We start from the raw sequence: 24,189 nt of genomic DNA on the forward strand, positions 1-24,189 counted from the left end.
TTCCAGTTGATGCATCAGAGTCAATCTGGGATCCAGTGTGGAGCACATGGACACTTTTAAGGCTTAAAGAACAAACCGATGATTCGATTAGATACTCGGCTCCATCTCTGGAGTCACGGCCACCAAAGCTTTGTTTCTGCTAACACTGTAAACATATACAAATGCACATTAATAGTTGTTACTGCAGAAAGAGAAAAAGAAGCGTCAAAGACAGGAAGGAGATCTGCTCCACTGCGGAGAGAGCTGCACAACTTTGTTCCTGCAGAATTGTCACACAGTCAAACTGATAATTCTTCATTTTCCATTGATAGTTAAACAGACTGGTTCTTATAGCTCTGAACGTGCTTCACAGCACAGCAGCAGCAATTGTGTGTTTCAGGAAGAAACAACGTTACAATAGAGCAGACTCTCCTGACACTGACAGACAACACTGCGTCTTTACATCAGTGCTGACCACGTCCTTCCAGTTTCATCTACATGAAGCATATATAAATAAAACAGCGCTGACTTCATGTCTTGTTCTAGGACCGGGACACCGACCTATTCTTGATGCTGATATTGAATAAGTGGTTGACTGGTGTGTGTGTGTACCTCTAAAGATGTCTCTATAGATGACAAATACATGACTGTATACATGAAACTGACAGCAAGACGTGGGAAGGACACGGAGGCAGAGTGAGAGTTACCCTCTGAGCACTGATGAAGAGTCTGTGGATTATACTGCCAGCCAGGCCCTGGCCTGCTCCTGTCACTACCACCTCTGGTTCCTCCAGCAGGGAGCTCACAAACCTAGAGACAACACACAATGTGGGAAATGTTACAATATTCCCACAAAACAAAACACTTAAATAAGAACATGTAAAACCTGAAGACGCCAAAACTATAAAATAAGACCACCAACATGAGCGAGAAAGAAACGTGTGAACTGACTGTGATCCTTCAGACGCCGTCTTTGTGAAACGTTAACAGATTCATCGTGACAACAAGTTACTGACTAACTATCTGTAGTGACGGTGAAGACGGTTACATGTCACCAACAGCACAAACAAAGCTGTCAGTGAGCGCAGCTCAAACTCTGCGACTCACTTCTTCAGTTCATCAGCAGCCTCTCCGCTGTCGTCCTCAGGAACGGAGAACTTGGCCTTGAGCGAGCGAGCTTGAGTGATGACTGTCTCCATGCTCAGCAGCTGGTTAATGAAATCCTGCACACAGGATAAGAACAACTGTCTGCTCAATCCTGACAGCATGAGACCCCAAGACTACGTGGCAACGTTATAGGCTGAGTCTCGGGGTGTAAAAGGCGTGTTTGGAGTCACAGTGGATACATGGCATACTTAAATGTACTTTGAGAAAGCCAAGAATACTTTTACACAACAAGACTGTCCAATCAAGCAAAACTAACATGGTGGGGTTTAGCTGTGCAGCTGTACAGTATGGGCTGTATGGATACTGAGTGCTAGTGAGAAGAACATTTTTATATGTGAAGAAGTGATGATTGTTCTCAGACTTTAGGACAGTATTAAAGCAGGTGTTTAATGCACCTAACGTGTGATCAAACTCAATAATAACAATCTCAGTCTCTGTTTTCGATCACTGATAAACACATCCGATATCAGCAGAGTATAAAAGCTTTGAGCCCAGGTGGGAACAGCCGAAGGAATTACCTAGGTTTAGAAAATAGTTAGCCATCACTGAGGAAGCACTGGAGTTTGTTACTCCAGCTCCCACTACAATCCCACTGCACCACACCCCTGTTTTCATGGTTCAACCATCAATGGCCATAATAATTATCAGCCAAGTTCTCAGCCATGGTGCACACTGTCCAGTCTACGTACACCTCATGTACAGCACATACTCAACTACAACACAAACACAGTTAACAATCAATCAATAATTTATTTAAAAACAAAACTTTTTTGGGTGAATCTAATGATACTTTCTTTTAAACTGAATTATTTGTGGAAAGTCCGGTCGAGTTTTCACTGACCTCTAACTTCTTGTAGTCCTGGTTGGGGGACTGCAGGAGCTTGCTCGCTTGAACTGTAGCTTGCTGAATGGTTTTTTGCACTGATGGAATATCTTCAGCAAACTCTGAAAGAGAAGAAATGACAGTGTTTCCAGAGTGACAGAAAGCTGTGATTAAAAGAAAGACCTGCCACGTTTGTAACCTCAATTACTGTTAACATGAGAAAAAGCCTAAACTATTATCTTACTAATACAGATCCTTTTGAAATAAACAAAACCTTCACAACATTTTATAATAATCTTTACAGAGATTAAAACATATCCACAAAGTCTTGATGGATTATTATTGGAGTTAATTAATCCAGCTATTTCAGAGGATCACAGAACACATCTGCAAATAGAAACTAAGCCTTTTGTCCAGGAATATACCCACATGTGCTTTGGCACAAGGAAAAACTCCCTTTAAACAGGAAGAAGCCTTCAGCAGAGCCAGGCTCAGGGAGGGGCGGGGCCATCTGCAATAACCGAGTACAATAACCTCAGTTTGATCTGAATTAAGAAGCAGAAAGTTAGCGGCCATCCAGGTCTTTGTGTCTTTAAGACATTCCTGCAGTTTAACTCTTTGGTGTGTGTTATCTGGCTTCATGGACAGATAGAGCTGGGTGTCATCTGCATAGCAGTGTAAATGTATGCTATGTCTTCCAATGATGCTGCCTAAGGGAAGCATGTATAATGTAAACAGAATTGGTCCTAGCACTGAACCCTGTGGAACTCCATAACTAACCTCAGTGTGTGAAGAGGACTCTCCATTTACATGCACAAACTGGAGTCTATCAGATAGATATGATACAAACCTTCACACATTCACGTGTTATCAGCACGGAGCGTCTCTGTCAACCTCTGGAAGTAAAGCTTTTAGTAAGTGTCATAAGATCAAAATACATTTTTTTAAAGAAGTGAAACGAGGACATTATTGTTGTGTCCAAGCTATGTTTTGTATTTTGTAGTTCAGACTTAATCAGAATTAATTTGCATACAACCTGGATATGCACCAAAGCATTTCTGACATGCTGAAACATTCTGGGATATTATAGAATAAATGAAAACTAGCTTTCTGGTTTAATTAGAGAAAAGGTCTGAGTATCACAGCAGGACGTTAGCTGATTGAGGTTTCTCCAAAGTACTAGAAAACTCTCCTCAGTGATGTCCTTACTAGTGTCTCTCATTGGCTGTCTCTAGACTCAGAACTGGTCTTAGCAGTATACCGTCAACTTAGAGACGATCCAGAAACTAAGACCTGTTATAATTATACGTGAACTCTCATTAGCTAAATTAATGGTTGCACTGCAGGTGTCAGGGAACAACAGCAACACGACTGAAAGATCTTTAGCTTCTTCTAGAAACCAAATCAAATTATGCCCTGCTCCAGATGTGACAGTCTGAAGACGAAATCTAGACTTTTCTGTATCCTGGAATAATTATCAATTTATTGTGTGTAGAATAAAATAAAGAGTGGGTTTTATCTGATTTCTGATCATTACTGGAGAAAACTTGACTGAAAGAAATTCATGTTGGGGAAACTTTCCAGGCTCCTTTCACAGTGAGGGTTGGGTAGCTAGTTAGAGTAAACAAACTAAATCACATTTACCTGCATTTTAACTCCAGGGTCATGTTCTACCCATCATGCCTACGCATCCCTGAAAATATCACGTGTCCATCTCTGATACTTATAAGAGCTCAAAACTGGCCCAAACCCTGATGGAGTCCAAGGGCCTGCAGTGCAGAACACATCTTGAGCCCAAATCTTGGGGGGCTCAGGATTTGGGCTTTTTCTGCAGCTCATGGGCTGCATTCACTGAACCGACCACAAACTCATCTGTGCACCAAAGTACACAGTGAGACGTCCTTTACCCTCACATCACTGGACACTTCCAGGTTCTGGGTTTCAGTCACTCTATACCAGTGGTGCCCAAATCTTTTTGCATCACAGCTGTGATACAGAACGGCTGTGTGGGCGGAGCCTGTTTCGTTTCAGTGCCGAAAAAAAGGGGTTGTATTTTGATGTAATGACTGTGTCGATGCAATCAGTCATTACATCACTCAGCTCAGGACTGAGCTGTCTAGACGCCAGCGTGTATCATACAGTGCATCCACTTGCAGCCCTCCTCGTTTCCCAGCCGTCGCGCCCCCGTCTGCACATCCCCACACAGTCCTCACGTTTCTGGCAGGAGCCTGTCTGCAGAGAAGTCATTCCTTTGTCACTATCAGTGGCTTCATCCACCTGCAGAGGAAAGCAGCTACCATGCACCTTATCATTAAGCACTCGATAGGCAACTTTACAGGGGCAGAGCACAGACGCAGTTTTAGCAGAGACACTGTTGAGCACGACGGTTTAGAAGTGTGTGTCTGAAAAAGCCCTCTGACTTGTCTTTGTGCTCTGGATATTTGGCGTCTTAGCTTGTTAAGCTTTAAACTGTCACAAACTTGCACTTTAAGACAGACACGCTGCGGCCTCTCCTCATCACCCACCGCTGCGCAGGTATGCTTCATCTTATCTTCTTTGGTTTGGAAAGGGTTAGGGTAGGGGAAGATAAAGTTGGGAGACCGGTCCCCGAAGGGGGGTAGGGTTAGGGCTAGGGGGGGGGGGGGGGGGGGGGGGGTTAGGGGAAATTGAAACTCCTCCCTGCACGAGGAGGGCAGGAGTTGGTGCACGCTCCGCACCATGACCCTTCCCGAGACCCGTTACGTTGTCGCCACCCCATCTACCGTATCCGGCAGTCCCCAGGTCCGAATTCAGGTAAGTACCGTCCTTTTCTTTTTTAGGTTCAGGTAAGTACCAAATTATATTTAATTTTGCCGAATTTGTGTTTTATTTGTCCTGTTCTTTAGGTTTTTAACTGTTTTTTAATAAAATTGGTCTTTGCTCAATGAATTTAGTCTCTGTGTCGTTTTTATTTCCAATTCTTAGGCTTTTAAACTGTTTTTATCCATAAATTATCCAATTTTTAGGTTATCAATTTATGATAGTCCATATATTAGGTTTTTAATTTTTTAGGCCAGTAAATCAATGCATAAATGAAAAAACATCAAAAGAAATCCCCCCCGAAAATAACAAACTAAAATAACAAACTAAAATAACAAACAAAAACACGTTTTAGTGCTGACGCATGGCTGTAGCTACGTTTCGGCTGGATTGTGCCTTCTTCAGGCTGTGCACATGCGTCGCTGGCCAAATCAAAATGAAGAGACTCTTCTCTGCCCCTCCTTTTATATGTGCTGTGGCTCCTCCCTCCAGCAGCCGCTGAAAGTACCGGATGTACGTCACTTTGCTTTTTTTCTTTTTTTGTGTTTTTCTCTTTTTCTTTTTCTGGTTTTTCCTTTTTCTTTTTTCTTGTTGCTTACTTTTACTTAATCCTTTGCTTCCCTTCTTTCCTTCTCTCCTTTCCTACCTTTTCTTTGCCGTCTTCCTTTTGTCTCCTAATCCCTGCATCCCTTCCTTTTGCCTTAAAGTCCCTCCATACTCTTCTCCCCTCCATTGACTTTCCTTTGACAGTCCCTGTTTTCTGGCCTCTATTTGTCTTTACTTTGGCTTTATTTCTTTGTCTTTGTGGCCCATCTATAATTTTCCCTCTCTTGGGTTTCTATTTTCCTTCTCTTGGGGTATCATCATCCGCAACTGGGGATGGAATTGGGGTACCTGTACAAAGGGGTCAGCATTGGGGTTGGGGTTAAGGTCAGGGCTTAGGCTGGGGATGGGACTAGAGATAGGGCATTAGTCATGTGGCTAGGGTTAAGGTTAGGGTAAGAATGTGGGATGGGGATAGATCAGGCCGAATTGGCATTGGGATTGGGATTCAAATTTGGGGTCCAAATTAGGGGTCAGAGGAATTCAATTAGGCATCCTGAGCGAGATGCAAAATAGAGGTGAGGGGTAACCAGATAAGGAATGGAAATGGCTTCGGCAACGGGCCCCAGTCAATCTGGGAAACCCAGCGGGTCCATGGTAGGACCTGGCGGGTAAGGTTAGGGGAAATTGAAACTCCTCCCTGCACGAGGAGGGCAGGAGTTGGTGCACGCTCCGCACCATGACCCTTCCCGAGACCCGTTACGTTGTCGCCACCCCATCTACCGTATCCGGCAGTCCCCAGGTCCGAATTCAGGTAAGTACCGTCCTTTTCTTTTTTAGGTTCAGGTAAGTACCAAATTATATTTAATTTTGCCGAATTTGTGTTTTATTTGTCCTGTTCTTTAGGTTTTTAACTGTTTTTTAATAAAATTGGTCTTTGCTCAATGAATTTAGTCTCTGTGTCGTTTTTATTTCCAATTCTTAGGCTTTTAAACTGTTTTTATCCATAAATTATCCAATTTTTAGGTTATCAATTTATGATAGTCCATATATTAGGTTTTTAATTTTTTAGGCCAGTAAATCAATGCATAAATGAAAAAACATCAAAAGAAATCCCCCCCCGAAAATAACAAACTAAAATAACAAACTAAAATAACAAACAAAAACACGTTTTAGTGCTGACGCATGGCTGTAGCTACGTTTCGGCTGGATTGTGCCTTCTTCAGGCTGTGCACATGCGTCGCTGGCCAAATCAAAATGAAGAGACTCTTCTCTGCCCCTCCTTTTATATGTGCTGTGGCTCCTCCCTCCAGCAGCCGCTGAAAGTACCGGATGTACGTCACTTTGCTTTTTTTCTTTTTTTGTGTTTTTCTCTTTTTCTTTTTCTGGTTTTTCCTTTTTCTTTTTTCTTGTTGCTTACTTTTACTTAATCCTTTGCTTCCCTTCTTTCCTTCTCTCCTTTCCTACCTTTTCTTTGCCGTCTTCCTTTTGTCTCCTAATCCCTGCATCCCTTCCTTTTGCCTTAAAGTCCCTCCTTACTCTTCTCCCCTCCATTGACTTTCCTTTGACAGTCCCTGTTTTCTGGCCTCTATTTGTCTTTACTTTGGCTTTATTTCTTTGTCTTTGTGGCCCATCTATAATTTTCCCTCTCTTGGGTTTCTATTTTCCCTCTCTTGGGGTATCATCATCCGCAACTGGGGATGGAATTGGGGTACCTGTACAAAGGGGTCAGCATTGGGGTTGGGGTTAAGGTCAGGGCTTAGGCTGGGGATGGGACTAGAGATAGGGCATTAGTCATGTGGCTAGGGTTAAGGTTAGGGTAAGAATGTGGGATGGGGATAGATCAGGCCGAATTGGCATTGGGATTGGGATTCAAATTTGGGGTCCAAATTAGGGGTCAGAGGAATTCAATTAGGCATCCTGAGCGAGATGCAAAATAGAGGTCAGGGGTAACCAGATAAGGAATGGAAATGGCTTCGGCAACGGGCCCCAGTCAATCTGGGAAACCCAGCGGGTCCATGGTAGGACCTGGCGGGTAAGGTTAGGGGAAATTGAAACTCCTCCCTGCACGAGGAGGGCAGGAGTTGGTGCACGCTCCGCACCATGACCCTTCCCGAGACCCGTTACGTTGTCGCCACCCCATCTACCGTATCCGGCAGTCCCCAGGTCCGAATTCAGGTAAGTACCGTCCTTTTCTTTTTTAGGTTCAGGTAAGTACCAAATTATATTTAATTTTGCCGAATTTGTGTTTTATTTGTCCTGTTCTTTAGGTTTTTAACTGTTTTTTAATAAAATTGGTCTTTGCTCAATGAATTTAGTCTCTGTGTCGTTTTTATTTCCAATTCTTAGGCTTTTAAACTGTTTTTATCCATAAATTATCCAATTTTTAGGTTATCAATTTATGATAGTCCATATATTAGGTTTTTAATTTTTTAGGGTTAGGGATTATTGATAGCAGGTCCCCCTAAGGGGCCTGAGTGCACTGTCCATCAATGGGGGCTGAGTAGCCTCTGCCCGGCGGTTCCAAAAATTACCCATGTCTAGGGTGTAAGAGCAAGTGGGCTGTCGCGACGTTTCGGCAGCGTAGTGCCTTCCTCAGGCGAGCCCAGTCAAATGAGAGGTATCTTCCTTTATACAGGCTTTTATGTTACAGGTAAGTATTTCTTTTTTCTTCTCTCCTTTAGGTTTTTTATACAGGTAAGTATTTTTCTGTCCTTTCTTCCTTTATACAGGCTTTTTGTTTTACAGGTAAGTATTTCTCCTTTCTTTAGGTTTTTTACTGGTAAGTATTTTCCCCTTTTATTCCTTTCCTTTATACAGGCTTATTTTTAAACAGGTAAGTTTTTTTCTTAGGGTTTTTCTGCTCTTTTTCTCTTTTTTTAAGGTTTTTTAATTTTTAATTAGCCCCCCTGGTTAGGGTTAGGGCTTAGGACCAGGCAGGGGCATCCCCCACCCCCACAAGGCACGGGTTAGGGGTTAGGGTTAGGGGGGTTAGGGTTTGGGGAAAGAAAGGGGTCCCAGGCAGAAGTCTGGGTCCCCTGGTGCACGCTCACTCGACTGGGGTGGGCACTGATGCCCCCCGATCAAAAAATTGCCCATCATTGGGTAGTAGTGGCCATTAGTGTGTCTATTGAGCCCGTCGCGACGTTTCGGCGTTACTTCGCCTTCATCAGGCTGGGCTCAATGAGGGTAGGGACTGGTTTGTCCTCTATTTATACTTTTTCTCTTCTTAGCTTTTCTTTCTGACTTTTTTGTCTTATTTTATTTCTGTTTCTTCTTACTTAGGTTTTTTCTTGGCTTTTTAATTTTTTCTGTACTTAGATTTTTCTATTTTTCTCTCTGTCACTTTTTCTGTTTTTACGTGACTTTTCTCTTTTCCTCTCAACCCTACTTGGGGAGCTTTCTTACTCTCTCTCTTTTTTTCTTTTCTCAACCCTACTTGGGGAGCTTTCTTTCTATCCTTTTTCTTTATGGCACCCCCTATTCCTTAGTCCACTCTGCATCTTGTTTTTCTGGCACCCCCATCCTTAGTAACCACTCTATTTAGGCTTCTTTTTCTGTTTTTTGTTTTTCCATTTTTTTAGGCTTTTTTTCTGTTTTTTCTGGGGTTGGGACAGGGAGGGGGGGATAGGTTAGGGTTAGGGAAGGAGATGTGGGTAGGGGCATCGCCCACTCCACCGGGACCTGGCTGGTAAGGGTTTGGGGAAAGAAAGGGGTCCCAGGCAGAAGTCTGGGTCCCCTGGTGCACGCTCACTCGACTGGGGTGGGCACTGATGCCCCCCGATCAAAAAATTGCCCATCATTGGGTAGTAGTGGCCATTAGTGTGTCTATTGAGCCCGTCGCGACGTTTCGGCGTTACTTCGCCTTCATCAGGCTGGGCTCAATGAGGGTAGGGACTGGTTTGTCCTCTATTTATACTTTTTCTCTTCTTAGCTTTTCTTTCTGACTTTTTTGTCTTATTTTATTTCTGTTTCTTCTTACTTAGGTTTTTTCTTGGCTTTTTAATTTTTTCTGTACTTAGATTTTTCTATTTTTCTCTCTGTCACTTTTTCTGTTTTTACGTGACTTTTCTCTTTTCCTCTCAACCCTACTTGGGGAGCTTTCTTACTCTCTCTCTTTTTTTCTTTTCTCAACCCTACTTGGGGAGCTTTCTTTCTATCCTTTTTCTTTATGGCACCCCCTATTCCTTAGTCCACTCTGCATCTTGTTTTTCTGGCACCCCCATCCTTAGTAACCACTCTATTTAGGCTTCTTTTTCTGTTTTTTGTTTTTCCATTTTTTTAGGCTTTTTTTCTGTTTTTTCTGGGGTTGGGACAGGGAGGGGGGGATAGGTTAGGGTTAGGGAAGGAGATGTGGGTAGGGGCATCGCCCACTCCACCGGGACCTGGCTGGTAAGGGTTTGGGGAAAGAAAGGGGTCCCAGGCAGAAGTCTGGGTCCCCTGGTGCACGCTCACTCGACTGGGGTGGGCACTGATGCCCCCCGATCAAAAAATTGCCCATCATTGGGTAGTAGTGGCCATTAGTGTGTCTATTGAGCCCGTCGCGACGTTTCGGCGTTACTTCGCCTTCATCAGGCTGGGCTCAATGAGGGTAGGGACTGGTTTGTCCTCTATTTATACTTTTTCTCTTCTTAGCTTTTCTTTCTGACTTTTTTGTCTTATTTTATTTCTGTTTCTTCTTACTTAGGTTTTTTCTTGGCTTTTTAATTTTTTCTGTACTTAGATTTTTCTATTTTTCTCTCTGTCACTTTTTCTGTTTTTACGTGACTTTTCTCTTTTCCTCTCAACCCTACTTGGGGAGCTTTCTTACTCTCTCTCTTTTTTTCTTTTCTCAACCCTACTTGGGGAGCTTTCTTTCTATCCTTTTTCTTTATGGCACCCCCTATTCCTTAGTCCACTCTGCATCTTGTTTTTCTGGCACCCCCATCCTTAGTAACCACTCTATTTAGGCTTCTTTTTCTGTTTTTTGTTTTTCCATTTTTTTAGGCTTTTTTTCTGTTTTTTCTGGGGTTGGGACAGGGAGGGGGGGATAGGTTAGGGTTAGGGAAGGAGATGTGGGTAGGGGCATCGCCCACTCCACCGGGACCTGGCTGGTAAGGGTTTGGGGAAAGAAAGGGGTCCCAGGCAGAAGTCTGGGTCCCCTGGTGCACGCTCACTCGACTGGGGTGGGCACTGATGCCCCCCGATCAAAAAATTGCCCATCATTGGGTAGTAGTGGCCATTAGTGTGTCTATTGAGCCCGTCGCGACGTTTCGGCGTTACTTCGCCTTCATCAGGCTGGGCTCAATGAGGGTAGGGACTGGTTTGTCCTCTATTTATACTTTTTCTCTTCTTAGCTTTTCTTTCTGACTTTTTTGTCTTATTTTATTTCTGTTTCTTCTTACTTAGGTTTTTTCTTGGCTTTTTAATTTTTTCTGTACTTAGATTTTTCTATTTTTCTCTCTGTCACTTTTTCTGTTTTTACGTGACTTTTCTCTTTTCCTCTCAACCCTACTTGGGGAGCTTTCTTACTCTCTCTCTTTTTTTCTTTTCTCAACCCTACTTGGGGAGCTTTCTTTCTATCCTTTTTCTTTATGGCACCCCCTATTCCTTAGTCCACTCTGCATCTTGTTTTTCTGGCACCCCCATCCTTAGTAACCACTCTATTTAGGCTTCTTTTTCTGTTTTTTGTTTTTCCATTTTTTTAGGCTTTTTTTCTGTTTTTTCTGGGGTTGGGACAGGGAGGGGGGGATAGGTTAGGGTTAGGGAAGGAGATGTGGGTAGGGGCATCGCCCACTCCACCGGGACCTGGCTGGTAAGGGTTTGGGGAAAGAAAGGGGTCCCAGGCAGAAGTCTGGGTCCCCTGGTGCACGCTCACTCGACTGGGGTGGGCACTGATGCCCCCCGATCAAAAAATTGCCCATCATTGGGTAGTAGTGGCCATTAGTGTGTCTATTGAGCCCGTCGCGACGTTTCGGCGTTACTTCGCCTTCATCAGGCTGGGCTCAATGAGGGTAGGGACTGGTTTGTCCTCTATTTATACTTTTTCTCTTCTTAGCTTTTCTTTCTGACTTTTTTGTCTTATTTTATTTCTGTTTCTTCTTACTTAGGTTTTTTCTTGGCTTTTTAATTTTTTCTGTACTTAGATTTTTCTATTTTTCTCTCTGTCACTTTTTCTGTTTTTACGTGACTTTTCTCTTTTCCTCTCAACCCTACTTGGGGAGCTTTCTTACTCTCTCTCTTTTTTTCTTTTCTCAACCCTACTTGGGGAGCTTTCTTTCTATCCTTTTTCTTTATGGCACCCCCTATTCCTTAGTCCACTCTGCATCTTGTTTTTCTGGCACCCCCATCCTTAGTAACCACTCTATTTAGGCTTCTTTTTCTGTTTTTTGTTTTTCCATTTTTTTAGGCTTTTTTTCTGTTTTTTCTGGGGTTGGGACAGGGAGGGGGGGATAGGTTAGGGTTAGGGAAGGAGATGTGGGTAGGGGCATCGCCCACTCCACCGGGACCTGGCTGGTAAGGGTTTGGGGAAAGAAAGGGGTCCCAGGCAGAAGTCTGGGTCCCCTGGTGCACGCTCACTCGACTGGGGTGGGCACTGATGCCCCCCGATCAAAAAATTGCCCATCATTGGGTAGTAGTGGCCATTAGTGTGTCTATTGAGCCCGTCGCGACGTTTCGGCGTTACTTCGCCTTCATCAGGCTGGGCTCAATGAGGGTAGGGACTGGTTTGTCCTCTATTTATACTTTTTCTCTTCTTAGCTTTTCTTTCTGACTTTTTTGTCTTATTTTATTTCTGTTTCTTCTTACTTAGGTTTTTTCTTGGCTTTTTAATTTTTTCTGTACTTAGATTTTTCTATTTTTCTCTCTGTCACTTTTTCTGTTTTTACGTGACTTTTCTCTTTTCCTCTCAACCCTACTTGGGGAGCTTTCTTACTCTCTCTCTTTTTTTCTTTTCTCAACCCTACTTGGGGAGCTTTCTTTCTATCCTTTTTCTTTATGGCACCCCCTATTCCTTAGTCCACTCTGCATCTTGTTTTTCTGGCACCCCCATCCTTAGTAACCACTCTATTTAGGCTTCTTTTTCTGTTTTTTGTTTTTCCATTTTTTTAGGCTTTTTTTCTGTTTTTTCTGGGGTTGGGACAGGGAGGGGGGGATAGGTTAGGGTTAGGGAAGGAGATGTGGGTAGGGGCATCGCCCACTCCACCGGGACCTGGCTGGTAAGGGTTTGGGGAAAGAAAGGGGTCCCAGGCAGAAGTCTGGGTCCCCTGGTGCACGCTCACTCGACTGGGGTGGGCACTGATGCCCCCCGATCAAAAAATTGCCCATCATTGGGTAGTAGTGGCCATTAGTGTGTCTATTGAGCCCGTCGCGACGTTTCGGCGTTACTTCGCCTTCATCAGGCTGGGCTCAATGAGGGTAGGGACTGGTTTGTCCTCTATTTATACTTTTTCTCTTCTTAGCTTTTCTTTCTGACTTTTTTGTCTTATTTTATTTCTGTTTCTTCTTACTTAGGTTTTTTCTTGGCTTTTTAATTTTTTCTGTACTTAGATTTTTCTATTTTTCTCTCTGTCACTTTTTCTGTTTTTACGTGACTTTTCTCTTTTCCTCTCAACCCTACTTGGGGAGCTTTCTTACTCTCTCTCTTTTTTTCTTTTCTCAACCCTACTTGGGGAGCTTTCTTTCTATCCTTTTTCTTTATGGCACCCCCTATTCCTTAGTCCACTCTGCATCTTGTTTTTCTGGCACCCCCATCCTTAGTAACCACTCTATTTAGGCTTCTTTTTCTGTTTTTTGTTTTTCCATTTTTTTAGGCTTTTTTTCTGTTTTTTCTGGGGTTGGGACAGGGAGGGGGGGATAGGTTAGGGTTAGGGAAGGAGATGTGGGTAGGGGCATCGCCCACTCCACCGGGACCTGGCTGGTAAGGGTTTGGGGAAAGAAAGGGGTCCCAGGCAGAAGTCTGGGTCCCCTGGTGCACGCTCACTCGACTGGGGTGGGCACTGATGCCCCCCGATCAAAAAATTGCCCATCATTGGGTAGTAGTGGCCATTAGTGTGTCTATTGAGCCCGTCGCGACGTTTCGGCGTTACTTCGCCTTCATCAGGCTGGGCTCAATGAGGGTAGGGACTGGTTTGTCCTCTATTTATACTTTTTCTCTTCTTAGCTTTTCTTTCTGACTTTTTTGTCTTATTTTATTTCTGTTTCTTCTTACTTAGGTTTTTTCTTGGCTTTTTAATTTTTTCTGTACTTAGATTTTTCTATTTTTCTCTCTGTCACTTTTTCTGTTTTTACGTGACTTTTCTCTTTTCCTCTCAACCCTACTTGGGGAGCTTTCTTACTCTCTCTCTTTTTTTCTTTTCTCAACCCTACTTGGGGAGCTTTCTTTCTATCCTTTTTCTTTATGGCACCCCCTATTCCTTAGTCCACTCTGCATCTTGTTTTTCTGGCACCCCCATCCTTAGTAACCAGGGTTAGGGTTAGGGTTAGGGTTAGGGTTAGGGTTAGGGTTAGGGGTTAGGGGTTAGGGTTAGGGTTAGGGTTAGGTATTAGGAAACTATAGCTTAGATGTTTTTTAATTCAAACTTTGGTGCACGGTCCTAGGAATTACTGAAGCATCCCATCTCCACTTACTCCGCTCTTCTCCTTCTCTCCAGCATACTCCTCTTCTTCTTGGGTGCGTCTTGTACCTTCTTCCATATGTTGTCAATCATAAAAACCATCCCCCAATGTCTTTATTCCCCCCAGGCCATAAGGCAGACTCATTGAAAGTTCCAGCACTGTCACCAGTACTAAAAAAGGTCCCAAAGCCATATTTCTCCCATGATTCCCTGGAGGGGATGTGACCTCCAAGAGAAAGGGTTTTTTATCGTTTTTGATTTTCTTATTCATTTTCAACAATAATCACACTTCCATGCAGTTAGTAATTATAATGAAACCTCACACTGTTAGTGTTACACTCTGTTCAAAACAACCTCCATGCAGTTCTGTCATGGGGACTTATGGCAATCAGGGAAACATACTCAATATTGACAAGTAGTCTTTGTATTTTTTTTTTTTTTTTTTTTTTTTTTTTTTTTTTTTTTTTTTTTTTTCGGTGACATTTTGCTTAGAAATACAAATATGATCTGTTCACAGAACTTCTATGTTATGAAACAAACAACAGGTTTCCAGACCATTTTTTCTTTTTGAGCTTTCTTTATTTCTCACCATACTTTCAAAGCCTGACCTGTAATTCTAAGGATTCTCCCTCCCTCAGACATTGGAGTCTTAATTAATTATTCCAAACCATATACTGCATATATTTAATATTGACAACATCAAAGAAATACCAATTGTACTAAAAATTCTACACCCACAAAAGAAATATTTAAAGATGACAATAACATCCTGACATCAAAACTCTCTCCATCCTACTCCGCTGACCGACCGACCAGCCCGGGTTGGCCTGTAGGCTCACGATGCTCAGGGCCTCCTCTGTGCGTTCCCTGAAGTGAGTGGCCACTGTGGAGCGCAGCTGATCTGCCCGTGTGGCATGCCGGTGTTGCTGCAAGCGCGCTCCCAAACAGGCCCAAATTCCCCCCACATACATTAGCCCCTAATACTACATCGTAAGACCCACGCTGAGTCGCAGGCCTTCACACCAGCTGTCAAAGATACTTTTAGCCGTCTCACTCGTCCAATGAATGCCATCAGCTGTGGTATGGAAGTATTGTTGAGGTATACACGGTAAATAATTATAATGTGTACTGATGAAGTTATTGATCATAGTGAGATTTGACTGTTGGAGTTTGGATAGTGATCTGGAAAAGTGAATGTGGGCTACAAAAATGTCCGCATTCGGAAACACGGCTTTCGCCCCATTCACCACCTTTCGTAGTTGTTTAATTGAGGTTTTCTGAGGGTCCTGATCCTTATTATTAAGGCCTACAGACAAGATCACCATTTCCGCAATTTCACACACCGGCGTCATTTCCAACAGGTTGAAGAAATGGTAAAAGTTCGCACCCGGGTAGCTCTCCACCTGAATCTGATCATTCTCGAAGGGGGGTATTCTATTTAGATTGGAGTCCCCCAAGAAAACTACCGGTTTATCAACTTTGATTCTCCAATCCTGTAATTTCCTACTAGGTCTCGCCCGATGGTACGTAGGTGTATGGTAACCCCCCTCTGCGCCCCTCGTCTCCGCCTCCGCCCCGACCGGCTCTCCCTTTCCCGTAAGCCCGCGCCCGCTATGAGACTCCCTCTGCTTTATTTGCCGCACGGTTTTAAATTCTGCCACCGAGCCCTCGCTCTCATTATCCTCCTCATTCAGGTGAAAATTACTCTTAATATTATAATAGTGGGGATCAGTGCGGTCCAATGAGTCACTGCTCAGGTTTCCCGCCGGCTCCTGCTGTTGCAGGGCCTCAATCGTCATTTCACCCACTACCTTGTCACCTGTTTTAGCAGAGGTTTGGATTTTTACTCGCTTTTGTTGTTTCATTATAGGGTCCGGACCATTCGTCCGGTCTCCTGCGCGAGACGTGGAGCAGGAAACTGAAGGGGTGGCAGGCTCAGATGTCAACCTGTTCGCGGCCGTTAAGGGCAAGTCACAGCGCACAATATTTCTAGGACGCACAGGGGGAGAGCACAAAGAGGCAGGCAGAATGTCATCGGTTTCATCTAAATCAACCACCACGTTTGATCTAATTCTGGCTGTTGTCTCCACCCTACTCCCACCCTCTCCCGTCTTCCCCCCATCTCCATTTCTCCCCTTCGGGAGAGCTCCCGCGGTGGCCGGCGCACGGGCATTCACAGTCTGAAGCTCATTCAGCTCTTCTACACTAGTTTTCCTTTTTCCCAACGATAGGTTTTTCTGATAGGAAACATTTTGTATATTACTGCTGCTAGCAGTCTGGTTTTTAACCACTGTAGGTAAGGGCGGAAATTCATTATCATCTCTCAGATCAATCGGCATTACCCCCGATCTTCCCCCCCTCTGTACTGTATTCTGTTCCCGTGTGTGGCCGGCCTCCGAACGGGCCCCCCCTCCACCCTCTTCTCCTGACGATTTAAGCAGAGTTTCAACTGTTGACATTGTAGAAACACGTAAGCGAGTCCCGTATCTTTTAAAAGCCCACGTCTTTGCCACCTGAAATGACACCTCAGTCTTTCTAGTTTCTTTTAAAGATTCAATGACAGTGGCATAATGATCATAAAGAATATCTAAATTTTTAGACATCCAAGAGTCTGTGTTTTGATCAAGTTGCCTCCTAACTTGTTCTGTGGGCACAGCCGGTTTTATAAAACTAGAGAGCCTGGACACCTGTTTTATCATACCCCTGGGGTATAAGCCCGTGTCGCGTGCTTCTTCAATTACACTTTTATGGTGTACTGTCCGTATTAAATTAAATATATTCTTCGCACTCTTCCTTGTGTCGGCATCAAGTGCACGCTTTGGTGCGGGAGCATCTTGTCCTCCTTGTTGTCTGACACGTCTCATGTACGGGCGACCCCATCCCTCCCCATGCCTCGTCCCCTCCCGACCCCCAGCATGCGTAGCCAGACCGTCACCAGACAAACTTTCACCTAAGGTTTCAAAGTTATTGTTTTGTACCTTATATTTGTCAGTGGGGAGCTCACCTGAGTTTCTTTGTGTTTGTTGGACCACTCGATTCAGGCTCAGTGATCTCTGCCTCCTCCGTGCTCTTCGCTGGTGGCGTGGAAACGTCCATCCGCCATCCTGCATGTCGTTTTCTGGCAGTCGTGGCGTTTCCGACCGGTGTGCCTCCATCCTGGACCCGAAAAATATGGTAGTCCCACCGACCACGGGCGTCCCCGCGTCAGTGTCTGTTGGTCGGTGAAGACTCAAAAGACAAGAGGGTTTAGGTGCACAAACCGATGCCTCGCTCAGATCCAACGCCACCTCTCACTACCCGTTTAGAGTTCACGGTCACTTTGCTACAGGTGAATAAAAACTCCCCACTTTACAGTTGTAAAAAGTTTGTCGATTAAAATAGTCTTTCATGTGACTGGGCTAAACAAAGTTACTTGTCGCCCATCTCTGGAAGGGCTAAAAAAAGTCGCCTTTCTTCCAATAAGTTTGGTCTAGCGTCCCTGACGTTTCGCGGAGTTACCGCTTCTTCAGAGGGATACATGCTACTAGGTGTCCGGAAGGAGCGAGGCATTTAAACACATTTCCTGGGAGATGCCCAAGTCCTGGGCCCCTCCCAGGATTGGTAATCATAGGTCACATGGGTTTCATGTCACCAAATCCCTCCCCAATAATAAAAGGTGTCCAGGCCTCTCTCTAAAAAAACAACAACAAGATAAAAAATGAAAATAAAAAAACCCATTTAAAATATCATATGAAATTGATAAAAAAAAGGATAAAATTAACCATAGAAAAATGTAAAAAAATATAAAAACAAAACCCATGACAATACAATTCAAAGCCATAAAATTATTATTAATAATTTTTATAATTGACACATCCTCCTGCTGAGGATAGTTTAATAAAATATATGTATACATATATAAAAAAAGACCTTATTTTTTAAGAAAGAAGGTGAACACAAAAAAATATCTCTGAAAAGCAAGAGGGATGAAAAAGAACAAAGCTAAAGTTAAGACAAATATAATCAAATGGGGATGGAAAGGAAAATTATAATAAAAAACTAGGTAAGGGAGTGGGGTCCGGAGGGAGTCTTAGGGCTGTCGCGGACCAGGGGGAGAACCCGACAACGGGTAACATCCGGAGCAGGAACGTGAAAAACAGGGAAAGAAAGGAAAAAGAAAATACATAAAAAAATCTGCAAAAACTAAATAAACAATCAACCCATATTCACCTTCATTCCAAAACTAAAAAGGCTATGTAAGACAACCCATAATAATAAGAATCCAATATTAAGAATGGCTTTTAAGAGTAATTGAACAAGCAATCCACGAAAACCACAACTTGAAAGGCTGCTTTTTCCTATTGCACTAGGACAGCCATTATACTCCCCAGTAAATGATGGGGGGAAGACATCACTATAACGAAATCAGGTAAACGGTCAGTCGGTCAGCAGAGGCCTCAACATAGATAAGAGGACAAATTAAGTCTTATTTCATGGCCACCTCAACCCAAATGCTTGGCATTTTTAGATATTAACTTCCCACTTAGGGTTTAAGTTTCCCAAATGCAGTTATCAACTGTTAATATTTCCCCCAAGAGGTTAATTATAGGGTCATGCGGCCTGGGCAGGGTCATCTTCCCTTTTAATTCTCCATTTCTAATAATATCTGCCAAGCCAAAGTGGTTAGGTTTAGGGCCATGTGTCTAGTTAAGACCATCCTCCAAATTATCCACATTCTAGGGACTCTTTCTTTAAGGCAAAATGGTTAAGTTTAGGATCCAGTGGCCTGGGTAGGCTTATCCCACATGTTATACACCATGAAGATACGAATAAAGAAATTGTTAAATTCAGATTATTAGATCTTTTTGAAAAAAAACAATTCAATAAACTCAGTAATCTCCATTTGTCCCAAGGAGATGCTGTTTTATGTTTCAAGGAGTAGTCAGTCTGTTTACTAAGAGGTCCTTTTAGGAATCGTGGATGGATGTCAGATACAAATTCCTGGCACAGGCTAGTTAGGTATTAGGAAACTATAGCTTAGATGTTTTTTAATTCAAACTTTGGTGCACGGTCCTAGGAATTACTGAAGCATCCCATCTCCACTTACTCCGCTCTTCTCCTTCTCTCCAGCATACTCCTCTTCTTCTTGGGTGCGTCTTGTACCTTCTTCCATATGTTGTCAATCATAAAAACCATCCCCCAATGTCTTTATTCCCCCCAGGCCATAAGGCAGACTCATTGAAAGTTCCAGCACTGTCACCAGTACTAAAAAAGGTCCCAAAGCCATATTTCTCCCATGATTCCCTGGAGGGGATGTGACCTCCAAGAGAAAGGGTTTTTTATCGTTTTTGATTTTCTTATTCATTTTCAACAATAATCACACTTCCATGCAGTTAGTAATTATAATGAAACCTCACACTGTTAGTGTTACACTCTGTTCAAAACAACCTCCATGCAGTTCTGTCATGGGGACTTATGGCAATCAGGGAAACATACTCAATATTGACAAGTAGTCTTTGTATTTTTTTTTTTTTTTTTTTTTTTTTTTTTTTTTTTTTTTTTTTTTTTCGGTGACATTTTGCTTAGAAATACAAATATGATCTGTTCACAGAACTTCTATGTTATGAAACAAACAACAGGTTTCCAGACCATTTTTTCTTTTTGAGCTTTCTTTATTTCTCACCATACTTTCAAAGCCTGACCTGTAATTCTAAGGATTCTCCCTCCCTCAGACATTGGAGTCTTAATTAATTATTCCAAACCATATACTGCATATATTTAATATTGACAACATCAAAGAAATACCAATTGTACTAAAAATTCTACACCCACAAAAGAAATATTTAAAGATGACAATAACATCCTGACATCAAAACTCTCTCCATCCTACTCCGCTGACCGACCGACCAGCCCGGGTTGGCCTGTAGGCTCACGATGCTCAGGGCCTCCTCTGTGCGTTCCCTGAAGTGAGTGGCCACTGTGGAGCGCAGCTGATCTGCCCGTGTGGCATGCCGGTGTTGCTGCAAGCGCGCTCCCAAACAGGCCCAAATTCCCCCCACATACATTAGCCCCTAATACTACATCGTAAGACCCACGCTGAGTCGCAGGCCTTCACACCAGCTGTCAAAGATACTTTTAGCCGTCTCACTCGTCCAATGAATGCCATCAGCTGTGGTATGGAAGTATTGTTGAGGTATACACGGTAAATAATTATAATGTGTACTGATGAAGTTATTGATCATAGTGAGATTTGACTGTTGGAGTTTGGATAGTGATCTGGAAAAGTGAATGTGGGCTACAAAAATGTCCGCATTCGGAAACACGGCTTTCGCCCCATTCACCACCTTTCGTAGTTGTTTAATTGAGGTTTTCTGAGGGTCCTGATCCTTATTATTAAGGCCTACAGACAAGATCACCATTTCCGCAATTTCACACACCGGCGTCATTTCCAACAGGTTGAAGAAATGGTAAAAGTTCGCACCCGGGTAGCTCTCCACCTGAATCTGATCATTCTCGAAGGGGGGTATTCTATTTAGATTGGAGTCCCCCAAGAAAACTACCGGTTTATCAACTTTGATTCTCCAATCCTGTAATTTCCTACTAGGTCTCGCCCGATGGTACGTAGGTGTATGGTAACCCCCCTCTGCGCCCCTCGTCTCCGCCTCCGCCCCGACCGGCTCTCCCTTTCCCGTAAGCCCGCGCCCGCTATGAGACTCCCTCTGCTTTATTTGCCGCACGGTTTTAAATTCTGCCACCGAGCCCTCGCTCTCATTATCCTCCTCATTCAGGTGAAAATTACTCTTAATATTATAATAGTGGGGATCAGTGCGGTCCAATGAGTCACTGCTCAGGTTTCCCGCCGGCTCCTGCTGTTGCAGGGCCTCAATCGTCATTTCACCCACTACCTTGTCACCTGTTTTAGCAGAGGTTTGGATTTTTACTCGCTTTTGTTGTTTCATTATAGGGTCCGGACCATTCGTCCGGTCTCCTGCGCGAGACGTGGAGCAGGAAACTGAAGGGGTGGCAGGCTCAGATGTCAACCTGTTCGCGGCCGTTAAGGGCAAGTCACAGCGCACAATATTTCTAGGACGCACAGGGGGAGAGCACAAAGAGGCAGGCAGAATGTCATCGGTTTCATCTAAATCAACCACCACGTTTGATCTAATTCTGGCTGTTGTCTCCACCCTACTCCCACCCTCTCCCGTCTTCCCCCCATCTCCATTTCTCCCCTTCGGGAGAGCTCCCGCGGTGGCCGGCGCACGGGCATTCACAGTCTGAAGCTCATTCAGCTCTTCTACACTAGTTTTCCTTTTTCCCAACGATAGGTTTTTCTGATAGGAAACATTTTGTATATTACTGCTGCTAGCAGTCTGGTTTTTAACCACTGTAGGTAAGGGCGGAAATTCATTATCATCTCTCAGATCAATCGGCATTACCCCCGATCTTCCCCCCCTCTGTACTGTATTCTGTTCCCGTGTGTGGCCGGCCTCCGAACGGGCCCCCCCTCCACCCTCTTCTCCTGACGATTTAAGCAGAGTTTCAACTGTTGACATTGTAGAAACACGTAAGCGAGTCCCGTATCTTTTAAAAGCCCACGTCTTTGCCACCTGAAATGACACCTCAGTCTTTCTAGTTTCTTTTAAAGATTCAATGACAGTGGCATAATGATCATAAAGAATATCTAAATTTTTAGACATCCAAGAGTCTGTGTTTTGATCAAGTTGCCTCCTAACTTGTTCTGTGGGCACAGCCGGTTTTATAAAACTAGAGAGCCTGGACACCTGTTTTATCATACCCCTGGGGTATAAGCCCGTGTCGCGTGCTTCTTCAATTACACTTTTATGGTGTACTGTCCGTATTAAATTAAATATATTCTTCGCACTCTTCCTTGTGTCGGCATCAAGTGCACGCTTTGGTGCGGGAGCATCTTGTCCTCCTTGTTGTCTGACACGTCTCATGTACGGGCGACCCCATCCCTCCCCATGCCTCGTCCCCTCCCGACCCCCAGCATGCGTAGCCAGACCGTCACCAGACAAACTTTCACCTAAGGTTTCAAAGTTATTGTTTTGTACCTTATATTTGTCAGTGGGGAGCTCACCTGAGTTTCTTTGTGTTTGTTGGACCACTCGATTCAGGCTCAGTGATCTCTGCCTCCTCCGTGCTCTTCGCTGGTGGCGTGGAAACGTCCATCCGCCATCCTGCATGTCGTTTTCTGGCAGTCGTGGCGTTTCCGACCGGTGTGCCTCCATCCTGGACCCGAAAAATATGGTAGTCCCACCGACCACGGGCGTCCCCGCGTCAGTGTCTGTTGGTCGGTGAAGACTCAAAAGACAAGAGGGTTTAGGTGCACAAACCGATGCCTCGCTCAGATCCAACGCCACCTCTCACTACCCGTTTAGAGTTCACGGTCACTTTGCTACAGGTGAATAAAAACTCCCCACTTTACAGTTGTAAAAAGTTTGTCGATTAAAATAGTCTTTCATGTGACTGGGCTAAACAAAGTTACTTGTCGCCCATCTCTGGAAGGGCTAAAAAAAGTCGCCTTTCTTCCAATAAGTTTGGTCTAGCGTCCCTGACGTTTCGCGGAGTTACCGCTTCTTCAGAGGGATACATGCTACTAGGTGTCCGGAAGGAGCGAGGCATTTAAACACATTTCCTGGGAGATGCCCAAGTCCTGGGCCCCTCCCAGGATTGGTAATCATAGGTCACATGGGTTTCATGTCACCAAATCCCTCCCCAATAATAAAAGGTGTCCAGGCCTCTCTCTAAAAAAACAACAACAAGATAAAAAATGAAAATAAAAAAACCCATTTAAAATATCATATGAAATTGATAAAAAAAAGGATAAAATTAACCATAGAAAAATGTAAAAAAATATAAAAACAAAACCCATGACAATACAATTCAAAGCCATAAAATTATTATTAATAATTTTTATAATTGACACATCCTCCTGCTGAGGATAGTTTAATAAAATATATGTATACATATATAAAAAAAGACCTTATTTTTTAAGAAAGAAGGTGAACACAAAAAAATATCTCTGAAAAGCAAGAGGGATGAAAAAGAACAAAGCTAAAGTTAAGACAAATATAATCAAATGGGGATGGAAAGGAAAATTATAATAAAAAACTAGGTAAGGGAGTGGGGTCCGGAGGGAGTCTTAGGGCTGTCGCGGACCAGGGGGAGAACCCGACAACGGGTAACATCCGGAGCAGGAACGTGAAAAACAGGGAAAGAAAGGAAAAAGAAAATACATAAAAAAATCTGCAAAAACTAAATAAACAATCAACCCATATTCACCTTCATTCCAAAACTAAAAAGGCTATGTAAGACAACCCATAATAATAAGAATCCAATATTAAGAATGGCTTTTAAGAGTAATTGAACAAGCAATCCACGAAAACCACAACTTGAAAGGCTGCTTTTTCCTATTGCACTAGGACAGCCATTATACTCCCCAGTAAATGATGGGGGGAAGACATCACTATAACGAAATCAGGTAAACGGTCAGTCGGTCAGCAGAGGCCTCAACATAGATAAGAGGACAAATTAAGTCTTATTTCATGGCCACCTCAACCCAAATGCTTGGCATTTTTAGATATTAACTTCCCACTTAGGGTTTAAGTTTCCCAAATGCAGTTATCAACTGTTAATATTTCCCCCAAGAGGTTAATTATAGGGTCATGCGGCCTGGGCAGGGTCATCTTCCCTTTTAATTCTCCATTTCTAATAATATCTGCCAAGCCAAAGTGGTTAGGTTTAGGGCCATGTGTCTAGTTAAGACCATCCTCCAAATTATCCACATTCTAGGGACTCTTTCTTTAAGGCAAAATGGTTAAGTTTAGGATCCAGTGGCCTGGGTAGGCTTATCCCACATGTTATACACCATGAAGATACGAATAAAGAAATTGTTAAATTCAGATTATTAGATCTTTTTGAAAAAAAACAATTCAATAAACTCAGTAATCTCCATTTGTCCCAAGGAGATGCTGTTTTATGTTTCAAGGAGTAGTCAGTCTGTTTACTAAGAGGTCCTTTTAGGAATCGTGGATGGATGTCAGATACAAATTCCTGGCACAGGCTAGTTAGGTATTAGGAAACTATAGCTTAGATGTTTTTTAATTCAAACTTTGGTGCACGGTCCTAGGAATTACTGAAGCATCCCATCTCCACTTACTCCGCTCTTCTCCTTCTCTCCAGCATACTCCTCTTCTTCTTGGGTGCGTCTTGTACCTTCTTCCATATGTTGTCAATCATAAAAACCATCCCCCAATGTCTTTATTCCCCCCAGGCCATAAGGCA

General features: G+C 43.4%; 3 protein-coding genes across 3 annotated transcripts; all 3 read right to left on the bottom strand.

Annotated features, from left to right (window-relative positions):
• Positions 1–312: 312 nt before the first annotated feature.
• LOC147326901 (rab3 GTPase-activating protein catalytic subunit-like) lies at positions 313–13,984 on the bottom strand. Its single transcript, XM_086297807.1, has 5 exons — positions 13,919–13,984; positions 4,183–4,246; positions 1,988–2,133; positions 1,087–1,202; positions 313–789 (listed from the first exon to the last, which is right to left on the bottom strand). The coding sequence occupies exons 1-5, from the start codon at positions 13,982–13,984 to the stop codon at positions 606–608; spliced, it is 576 nt and encodes a 191-aa protein (XP_086153933.1). The 3' UTR covers positions 313–605.
• Positions 13,985–14,326: 342 nt separating this feature from the next.
• Positions 14,327–19,095, bottom strand: LOC147326902 (uncharacterized). The gene is made up of 2 exons (XM_086302308.1): positions 16,910–19,095; positions 14,327–15,894 (listed from the first exon to the last, which is right to left on the bottom strand). The coding sequence occupies exons 1-2, from the start codon at positions 16,999–17,001 to the stop codon at positions 14,889–14,891; spliced, it is 1,098 nt and encodes a 365-aa protein (XP_086158434.1). The 5' UTR covers positions 17,002–19,095; the 3' UTR covers positions 14,327–14,888.
• Positions 19,096–19,399: 304 nt separating this feature from the next.
• Positions 19,400–24,168, bottom strand: LOC147326903 (uncharacterized). The gene is made up of 2 exons (XM_086302310.1): positions 21,983–24,168; positions 19,400–20,967 (listed from the first exon to the last, which is right to left on the bottom strand). Exons 1-2 carry the CDS (start codon positions 22,072–22,074, stop codon positions 19,962–19,964), a joined length of 1,098 nt encoding a protein of 365 aa, XP_086158436.1. The 5' UTR covers positions 22,075–24,168; the 3' UTR covers positions 19,400–19,961.
• Positions 24,169–24,189: the final 21 nt, after the last annotated feature.

The sequence above is a fragment of the Aulonocara sp. 'chitande type north' Nkhata Bay genome, linkage group LG7 (genome assembly GCF_057382095.1).
Source record: "Aulonocara sp. 'chitande type north' Nkhata Bay isolate Kocher_YH1m ecotype deep benthic linkage group LG7, A_spYH_male_GT1.1, whole genome shotgun sequence".
Taxonomy (NCBI): Eukaryota; Metazoa; Chordata; class Actinopteri; order Cichliformes; family Cichlidae; genus Aulonocara; species Aulonocara sp. 'chitande type north' Nkhata Bay.